A 10,567-nucleotide genomic window follows, 5' to 3' on the forward strand; every position below is an offset into this window, starting at 1 on the left:
TGAGATAAAAATGGCTGTGTTGGAGCTTTAAGTCAGTTGAGTCAGTGTGTGTGTGTGTGTTTGTCTGTGTGTGTGTGTGTGTGTGTGTATGTGTGTATGTGTGTGTGTGTGTGTGTGTGTGTATGCGTGTGTGTGTGTGTGTGTGTGTGTGTATGTGTGTGTGTGTGTATGCGTGTGTGTGTGTATGTGTGTGTGTGTGTGTGTATGTGTGTATGCACGCATTTGCGCGAGTAGAATGAGCGAGACCCTACTCCATTTTTTGCATACAAAATAAATTCACTTTTATTCTGAAGTAGAAAAAGACAACATTTGTACGTTTTATAAAAAACAACATTGTGCAAACTGAAACCTTTTTCAGAGATAGTCACAGTGCCTTTGACAGTGCCCTTTCTAAGTGCTCTGGAGTTCACCGACAGCAGCATCGTATATAGTCCCACCAAACCATCCAAAGGCTTAAAATATAATATCTTATAATAGTATCATTGTATAGACCCACTTTCCCGTGCTCCTAAAGCATGTATGTTGGATCCAGATGAATTACGTTGGACCTCTGTGATTGCATCAGACTGGATGGTCTACACATGTTAGGTGAGGATGAGGCACATGTTAAGATGATACAGTACGTCAGATTTTATTCCAGCTGATTCCAAAATGGCTTGTCTTCTGGAACAGTACATTCCCATTGCTTCTTATCTGAAGTGCAAGTGATGATGATGTTCTCTATTGGTTTTTCACGTATATGGGGCAGTCTATGTAGCTGTGTGTGTGTGTGTGTGTGTGTGTGTGTGTGTGTGTGTGTGTGTGTGTGTGTGTGTGTGTGTGTGTGTGTGTGTGTGTGTGTGTGTGTGTGTGTGTGTGTGTGTGTGTGTGTGTGTGTGTGTGTGTGTGTGTGTGCGTGTGTGTGTCTCCCTCCTACACATCAACGGGCCTGTGTGTGTTGTGTCTGTGAGGACAGCAGGCGTGCAGCAGCACCAGTCGTATGTCTCTGTTCCTCAGGCTATACAGTAGAGGGTTGAGCAGAGAGTTCCCCGCCGCCGGCACTAGCGTAGCGTAGGTATACAGGGGCGAGCTAGATGCGTCACCCAGCAAACCGTAGAGGGCGAAGGGCGTCCAGCAGCTGACGAACACTCCGAGGACTAACAACAGCCGAGAGAGTCCCTTACCCCGGCCCCCGTGCTTGCTGGCATACGATTGGTCGTCAGGCAGGAAGTGCCTCTGCGTGGCGATGGCGTGGGCGTGCCTCCTTGCGACACGGCAGATCCCGGTGTACAGCTGCAGCGTGACCATGACGACCAGAAGGAAGCCGCCGCAGAGCAACGACAGGTATGTCCGGGTCAGGGGTCGCGCAACGGAACAGGTTGTGATGTCATTGAGGCAGTGCCACCCCAGCACCGGCCCCGAGCCGATCAGACACGACCCCAGCCAGACGAGTGCCAAAAGACCAGCAGCACAGCGGCGCGAGTGGCGGGAGCCGTAGGTGAGGGCTTGGCTTAGAGACAGGTAACGATCCAGGGCCACGCCCATCAGGCTGAGGAGGGAGGCCGTCAGGGATGTCGCCAGCAACCCTGACGTCATCAGCTCCGACCAATCAGTGGGCTCCACACAAAACAGGAAGAGGAAGTGGAGGATCAAGGCCACGCCCGCCAGCAGGTCGGCTAATGCCAGACTGGCGAGGAGTAGGAAGACAGGAGCGCGGAGAGAAGGCGTGGCCAAGATGGCAGCCACTACGATGGCGTTTTCGGACACGATGAGAGTTCCCGATACGCACAGTGCCACCCCCCATAGGTTGAGAGGAGAGGCCTCAGGCATGGCCGTGGGATCTGATTGGTCCAGCAGGGAAAGATGTGAAGACATCCCTGAACCTGAAGACTCCTCGAACCACACGTCAGAGTCATTTTGGGTCATTATGGGTTAAACACACCACACCTGAGAGAGAGAGAGAGAGAGAGAGAGAGAGAGAGAGAGAGAGAGAGAGAGAGAGAGAGAGAGAACAAACACCATTGTAAATACAACCCATATTTATGCTTATTTATTTTAACTTGTGTGCTTTAACCATTTGTACATTGTTACAACACTGTATATATATAATATAACATTTGTAATGTCTTTATTGTTTTGAAACTTCTGTATGTGTAATGTTTACTGTTAATTTGTATTGTTTATTTCACTTTTGTATAATATCTACCTCACTTGCTTTGGCAATGTTAACACATGTTTCCCATGCCAATAAAGCCCCTTGAATTGAAATTGAATTGAATTGAGAGAGAGAGAGAGAGAGAGAGAGAGAGAGAGAGAGAGAGAGACAGAGAGAGAGACAGAGAGAGAGACAGACAGAGAGAGAGAGAGACAGAGAGAGAGACAGAGAGAGAGACAGACAGAGAGAGAGAGAGACAGAGAGAGAGACAGAGAGAGAGACAGAGAGAGAGACAGATAGAGAGAGAGAGAGACAGAGAGAGAGAGAGACAGAGAGAGAGAGAGAGAGAGAGAGAGAGAGAGAGAGAGAGAGAGAGAGAGAGAGAGAGAGAGAGAGAGAATACAGAAATGTTAATACACATTGTCACTGTACTAATAGTAGCAGCTCTTCCTCTCCTTCTGTCTTTCCTGCATGTGAGTAGTTGATAACCACAGCAGACAGCCACCCTGCACTGGGGCTGCATCTCAATAGTCTACAGTGGCTTCCTCTCCTGGGTCTTTGGCCACTTCGGCCATCTGTCAAGAGGTCCGGGCCTTTATGACACAGGAGGAAGGGCACTTGAACTACTGGTCCAACTCAAACTGCTCTCTCAAAGGAGAGACTCAGCGTGCTCCTCACATTGCTCTGGAACCATTCCATTCCATTGCTATGGGACCATTCCATTCCATTGCTATGGGACCATTCCATTCCATTGCTATGGGACCATTCCATTCCATTTCTATGGAACCATTCCATTCCATTGCTATGGAACCATTCCATTCCATTTCTATGGGACCATTCCATTCCATTTCTATGGGACCATTCCATTCCATTTCTATGGAACCATTCCATTCCATTGCTCTGGAACCATTCCATTCCATTGCTATGGGACCATTCCATTCCATTTCTATGGAACCATTCCATTCCATTGCTATGGAACCATTCCATTCCATTTCTATGGGACCATTCCATTCCATTTCTATGGGACCATTCCATTCCATTTCTATGGAACCATTCCATTCCATTTCTATGGGACCATTCCATTCCATTGCTATGGAACCATTCCATTCCATTTCTATGGGACCATTCCATTCCATTTCTATGGGACCATTCCATTCCATTTCTATGGAACCATTCCATTCCATTGCTATGGGACCATTCCATTCCTTTGCCTGATCTCTCCTCTTCTCTCTGAAATGTTCACCCCCCCCCCCCCCCCTCATTGATTTACAAGGTATAGAAAGCAATGGAAGACATATGGTGAAAAATCCCTGTCTAGCCTACGTCTAGCCTACGTCCAATCCAATGCTTTAAATCCATGAGGGCGAGTGAAGGAGTGCACACTCCAGGGAGAAGGGGGAGAAGACTGCAGCCCTTCTCCTGTCTCCTCTCCACTCTTCTCCTATAGTGCAGTGGGGAGTGTTTTGTAACAGATTTCCAGCATCTTGGAACACCATGTCAATATGCTCTGGCTCTGATAAATCATTTGACGTTTACAAAATCTACACACTACATACCACATACAGACAGATAGACAGACAAGACACTGAAAAATATCTTACCTTCTATTAATAAAAAATACCTTGATCACAATTCTTCCAAAATCAGCTCTGTTCACAGAGCATTCAGGAGACAGTGATGCCGTGATGCTGTCCTTGTGTCTCGGTGTATCGGTATATCGATGGTCGGTTATATCTCAGAAAAGGCTTGTCTGACTGTCCCCATCAGAGTAATAACATAGTCTCAGTTTCTCCGGGTTGGTGCGAACACCAGAATGACTGGATGGATCTAATGCGCGCAGGGTTCTTCACTAGGGAAGGTCTGACTGACGTCAGTGACTTCAGCCAATGAGGTGCTAGGGGAGACGGGGGTGTGATGGGGGACTCCTGTAGAGGAATTTCATTCAGAAAAATGCGACAGCTTCCTGCCCCTCCCACTGCGGCTTGCCTCGTGTGCACCTTTCCCGTAAATAATCCCCGGAACACTCCTTCCGACACATACACACACACACACGCCACAGTAAAGATTCTGATCAATGCGAATTCATTAGGTTTGGAGAGAGGGCTGACGACTTGAGGAGCTGTCCAAGGTGCTGAAACGCAGCTATGTGCTAGAAATTGCTTTAATCAATTGGTTTGATTGCTTTTATGTGGGTATTAAATAATACAATAAGAATTGGAAAAGGGGGACAGTTGAAGTGTTTATGTCATTCAATAAGCAAAAGGTGCATGAATAGGATACATAGGCCTTCAGTCCCAAGCTGAGTCACTGGATACATAGACCCTTCAGTCCCAAGCTGAGTCACTGGATACATAGACCCTTCAGTCCCAAGCTGAGTCACTGGCTACATAGGCCTTCAGTCCCAAGCTGAGTCACTGGCTACATAGGCCTTCAGTAGGTGAGTCACTGGCTACATAGACCCTTCAGTCCCAAGCTGAGTCACTGGCTACATAGACCCTTCAGTCCCAAGCTGAGTCACTGGCTACATAGACCCTTCAGTCCCAAGCTGAGTCACTGGCTACATAGGCCTTCAGTCCCAAGCTGAGTCACTGGCTACATAGGCCTTCAGTAGGTGAGTCACTGGCTACATAGACCCTTCAGTCCCAAGCTGAGTCACTGGATACATAGACCCTTCAGTCCCAAGCTGAGTCACTGGATACATAGACCCTTCAGTCCCAAGCTGAGTCACTGGCTACATAGACCCTTCAGTCCCAAGCTAAGTCACTGGCTACATAGACCCTTCAGTCCCAAGCTGAGTCACTGGCTACATAGGCCTTCAGTCCCAAGCTGAGTCACTGGCTACATAGACCCTTCAGTCCCAAGCTGAGTCACTGGCTACATAGACCCTTCAGTCCCAAGCTGAGTCACTGGCTACATAGACCCTTCAGTCCCAAGCTGAGTCACTGGCTACATAGGCCTTCAGTCCCAAGCTGAGTCACTGGCTACATAGACCCTTCAGTCCCAAGCTGAGTCACTGGCTACATAGGCCTTCAGTAGGTGAGTCACTGGCTACATAGACCCTTCAGTCCCAAGCTGAGTCACTGGATACATAGACCCTTCAGTCCCAAGCTGAGTCACTGGCTACATAGACCCTTCAGTCCCAAGCTGAGTCACTGGCTACATAGACCCTTCAGTCCCAAGCTGAGTCACTGGATACATAGACCCTTCAGTAGGTGAGTCACTGGCTACATAGACCCTTCAGTCCCAAGCTGAGTCACTGGCTACATAGGCCTTCAGTCCCAAGCTGAGTCACTGGCTACATAGGCCTTCAGTAGGTGAGTCACTGGCTACATAGACCCTTCAGTCCCAAGCTGAGTCACTGGCTACATAGACCTTCAGTCCCAAGCTGAGTCACTGGCTACATAGACCCTTCAGTCCCAAGCTGAGTCACTGGCTACATAGACCCTTCAGTCCCAAGCTGAGTCACTGGCTACATAGACCCTTCAGTCCCAAGCTGAGTCACTGGCTACATAGGCCTTCAGTCCCAAGCTGAGTCACTGGCTACATAGACCCTTCAGTCCCAAGCTGAGTCACTGGCTACATAGACCCTTCAGTCCCAAGCTAAGTCACTGGATACATAGACCCTTCAGTCCCAAGCTGAGTCACTGGCTACATAGGCCTTCAGTCCCAAGCTGAGTCACTGGCTACATAGGCCTTCAGTCCCAAGCTGAGTCACTGGCTACATAGGCCTTCAGTAGGTGAGTCACTGGCTACATAGACCCTTCAGTCCCAAGCTGAGTCACTGGATACATAGACCCTTCAGTCCCAAGCTGAGTCACTGGCTACATAGACCCTTCAGTCCCAAGCTGAGTCACTGGCTACATAGGCCTTCAGTCCCAAGCGGAGTCACTGGCTACATAGGCCTTCAGTAGGTGAGTCACTGGCTACATAGACCCTTCAGTCCCAAGCTGAGTCACTGGCTACATAGACCCTTCAGTCCCAAGCGGAGTCACTGGCTACATAGGCCTTCAGTCCCAAGCTGAGTCACTGGCTACATAGGCCTTCAGTCCCAAGCTGAGTCACTGGCTACATAGACCCTTCAGTCCCAAGCTGAGTCACTGGCTACATAGGCCTTCAGTCCCAAGCTGAGTCACTGGCTACATAGGCCTTCAGTCCCAAGCTGAGTCACTGGCTACATAGACCCTTCAGTCCCAAGCTGAGTCACTGGCTACATAGACCCTTCAGTCCCAAGCTGAGTCACTGGCTACATAGACCCTTCAGTCCCAAGCTGAGTCACTGGCTACATAGGCCTTCAGTCCCAAGCTGAGTCACTGGCTACATAGGCCTTCAGTCCCAAGCTGAGTCACTGGCTACATAGACCCTTCAGTCCCAAGCTAAGTCACTGGATACATAGACCCTTCAGTCCCAAGCTGAGTCACTGGCTACATAGGCCTTCAGTCCCAAGCTGAGTCACTGGCTACATAGGCCTTCAGTCCCAAGCTGAGTCACTGGCTACATAGGCCTTCAGTAGGTGAGTCACTGGCTACATAGACCCTTCAGTCCCAAGCTGAGTCACTGGATACATAGACCCTTCAGTCCCAAGCTGAGTCACTGGCTACATAGACCCTTCAGTCCCAAGCTGAGTCACTGGCTACATAGGCCTTCAGTCCCAAGCTGAGTCACTGGATACATAGACCCTTCAGTCCCAAGCTGAGTCACTGGCTACATAGGCCTTCAGTCCCAAGCGGAGTCACTGGCTACATAGGCCTTCAGTAGGTGAGTCACTGGCTACATAGACCCTTCAGTCCCAAGCTGAGTCACTGGCTACATAGACCCTTCAGTCCCAAGCGGAGTCACTGGCTACATAGGCCTTCAGTCCCAAGCTGAGTCACTGGCTACATAGGCCTTCAGTCCCAAGCTGAGTCACTGGCTACATAGACCCTTCAGTCCCAAGCTGAGTCACTGGCTACATAGGCCTTCAGTCCCAAGCTGAGTCACTGGCTACATAGGCCTTCAGTCCCAAGCTGAGTCACTGGCTACATAGACCCTTCAGTCCCAAGCTGAGTCACTGGCTACATAGACCCTTCAGTCCCAAGCTGAGTCACTGGCTACATAGACCCTTCAGTCCCAAGCTGAGTCACTGGCTAAGCACCATTTGTCTTGGATTAATCATGCATTATTATTTTACAAAAAAGTGAGTTGGCTAGCCAATATATATATATATATATCTATCTATATAGTCCTACAATGTCCAGGGTTTTTGAAAGATATAAAATCAGTCATGTATAATGTATAATATTTATTATTATTATTAGAATAATAGGGTTATTATCTATTTTGAATCATGATCAGCTGATCGGTTAAGGATGTAGGATATCAGATGATAGATTATTGATCGGTTAAGGATGTAGGATATCAGATGATAGATTATTGATCGGTTAAGGATGTAGGATATCAGATGATAGATTATTGATCGACACATCGGTGAAACCCGGTCCTGGATGATATACAGGGCCTTCTGAAAGTATTCAGACCCCTTGACTTTTTCCCACATTTTGTTAAGTTACAGCCTTATTCTAAAATGGATTAAATTACTTTTTCCCCCTGATCAATCTACACTCAATACCCCATAATGACAAATTTTAGCTAATGTATAATTTAAAAAAACTGAAATAGTATTCAAACCCTTTACTCAGTGCTATTGTTGAAGCATCTTTGGCAGCGATGTCATGTAATTGTCATATTTCAGTTTTTTCGCAAAAATGTCTATCAACCTGTTTTTGCTTTGTCATTATGGGGTATTGTGTGTAGATTGATGAGGATTATTATTTTTTCATCCATTTTAGAATAAGGCTGTAATGTATCACAATGTGGAAAAAGTCAAAGGGGTCTGAATAGTTTCCGAAGGCACCGTATCTAGTAGAGAGGATTCTCTGTTTCCCCGGGTAATAAAAAACAGCTTGCGTGGGCTGCAGTGGTTGCTGCAATGTATCTCTGTGGTTACGCACAGGCCACGGCACTACGCATAGAGGGGGACCTTCGTCCTGTTGTTGCCATAGAACCATATAAGGAAACTGACTTCCGGTTCTCTTTGGGAGAGAAAAGATCGATACCTCACAAAGCATTATGTCATTTACACATGACCGGGAACAACTGTTAGAGGGAGAAGAAGGAGAGAGAGAGAGCATTAGTTAAAGTTGGGAAACGCTGCCTCATTCATCTCCCTCTTTGTTTTTATTTATTCATTTGGACAAAACAATAATTGGACGAAGTGTTAAATCACAGTAGACCTAACCCGCTGAGCTAAAGCCAAGGCAACAACTAGGGGAGCTAACACAAGTATTCAGGTTTCGGGCAAGATTAACCTACACATCCAGTGAATGTGGTTCTCTGAACCACCCCTGTTACACTACCCCTGTTACACTACCCCTGTTATACCTGATGGGCTTTTAGACAGAAGAAGACTGAACTACCCCTGTTACACTACCCCTGTTACACCTGATGGGCTTGTAGACAGAAGAAGACTGAACTACCCCTGTTACACTACCCCTGTTACACTACCCCTGTTATACCTGATGGGCTTTTAGACAGAAGAAGACTGAACTACCCCTGTTACACTACCCCTGTTACACCTGATGGGCTTGTAGACAGAAGAAGACTGAACTACCCCTGTTATACTACCCCTGTTACACCTGATGGGCTTGTAGACAGAAGAAGACTGAACTACCCCTGTTACACTACCCCTGTTACACTACCCCTGTTATACCTGATGGGCTTTTAGACAGAAGAAGACTGAACTACCCCTGTTACACTACCCCTGTTACACCTGATGGGCTTGTAGACAGAAGAAGACTGAACTACCCCTGTTACACTACCCCTGTTACACCTGATGGGCTTGTAGACAGAAGAAGACTGAACTACCCCTGTTACACTACCCCTGTTACACCTGATGGGCTTGTAGACAGAAGAAGACTGAACTACCCCTGTTATACTACCCCTGTTACACCTGATGGGCTTGTAGACAGAAGAAGACTGAACTACCCCTGTTACACTACCCCTGTTACACCTGATGGGCTTGTAGACAGAAGAAGACTGAACTACCCCTGTTACACTACCCCTGTTACACCTGATGGGCTTGTAGACAGAAGAAGACTGAACTACCCCTGTTATACTACCCCTGTTACACCTGATGGGCTTGTAGACAGAAGAAGACTGAACTACCCCTGTTACACTACCCCTGTTACACCTGATGGGCTTGTAGACAGAAGAAGACTGAACTACCCCTGTTACACTACCCCTGTTACACCTGATGGGCTTGTAGACAGAAGAAGACTGAACTACCCCTGTTACACTACCCCTGTTACACCTGATGGGCTTGTAGACAGAAGAAGACTGAACTACCCCTGTTACACTACCCCTGTTACACCTGATGGGCTTGTAGACAGAAGAAGACTGAACTACCCCTGTTATACTACCCCTGTTACACCTGATGGGCTTGTAGACAGAAGAAGATAACTGTTGTTTTATACTGTATTTACCAGTAAGATACTGTAGAGAAGAGACGTATCTATTCATTACCGGCTGGCTGCCCTCAGGTGGCGTTTATGAGCTGTTAACGGGAAGCTCAAGCTCGTGGTGCCGTGACTGCGGATTTTCCTCGGTTATCTAACACACACACACACACACTGCCCTTCCTCTCAACACATACACACACACACTGTCCTTCCCCCGAACACACACACACACACACACACACACACTTTGACGCTGCAGCACAAATCCATGTGTGGTTTGTGTGAGAGGAGGGCGATGATGTAGAGCAGAAGCAGAGAGGAGGAGAGCAGGCTGGGTAGTGTAGGGTGTGTATGTAGTAGAGAGGGTTTTATGAGGTGACGGTGACGTAAAGCGTTATTCATTGCTATGTGCGTATGTGTCAATCAGTATGTTCATTATACAGTTAGAAAAAGTTATGCAAAGACAGGAATTTACAGCACATACATATCTACAAATAAATATGCATTTGACAAAACATACTGTAGGTGTGTCCTGGTCTGTCTGTTCAGTATCTGTAGTATCTGTGTCGGGAATGTTAATCAACGTGTGTGTGTGTGTGTGTGTTTGTGCGTGCACATGCCTGTGTGTGTGTGCATGCGTATGTGTGTTTGTTTGTGTACCTTTGTGCATGCTTGAATGCATGTTTAAGTGTGTGCATGTGTGTGTGTGTTTGTGTGTCAGAGTGCCAGTGCTCTGAGGTAAACAGGTGTCACTGTCTCAGTGGTGTGTGTTTCAAGTTGGGGGCAAAGCGGATGGCGGTTGCTAGGTAACCAGGTAGAATAGGGCTTGAATTACACCAGTGTCTCTCCCTGTTCCAAATGCAGGCAACTCTTTTCTCCGACCTCATCTACTCTTCCCTAAAGCTAGACACCCATCTCTTATTTTTTGGTGGAGTTTGAG

General features: G+C 47.4%; 1 protein-coding gene across 1 annotated transcript; it reads right to left on the bottom strand.

Annotated features, from left to right (window-relative positions):
- Positions 1 to 912: 912 nt before the first annotated feature.
- LOC120027107 (G-protein coupled receptor 3-like) lies at positions 913 to 1,905 on the bottom strand. The gene has a single exon (XM_038971946.1). It carries the CDS (start codon positions 1,903 to 1,905, stop codon positions 913 to 915), a length of 993 nt encoding a protein of 330 aa, XP_038827874.1.
- Between the last annotated feature and the right edge of the window lie 8,662 nt (positions 1,906 to 10,567).

Source organism: Salvelinus namaycush, chromosome 32 (genome assembly GCF_016432855.1).
Source record: "Salvelinus namaycush isolate Seneca chromosome 32, SaNama_1.0, whole genome shotgun sequence".
In the NCBI taxonomy this organism is placed as follows: Eukaryota; Metazoa; Chordata; class Actinopteri; order Salmoniformes; family Salmonidae; genus Salvelinus; species Salvelinus namaycush.

Coding starts and splice junctions, on each gene's coding strand:
- LOC120027107 (XM_038971946.1), bottom strand. CDS start 1,905: ATGACCCAAAATGACTCTGACGTGTGGTTCGAGGAGTCTTCAGGTTCA.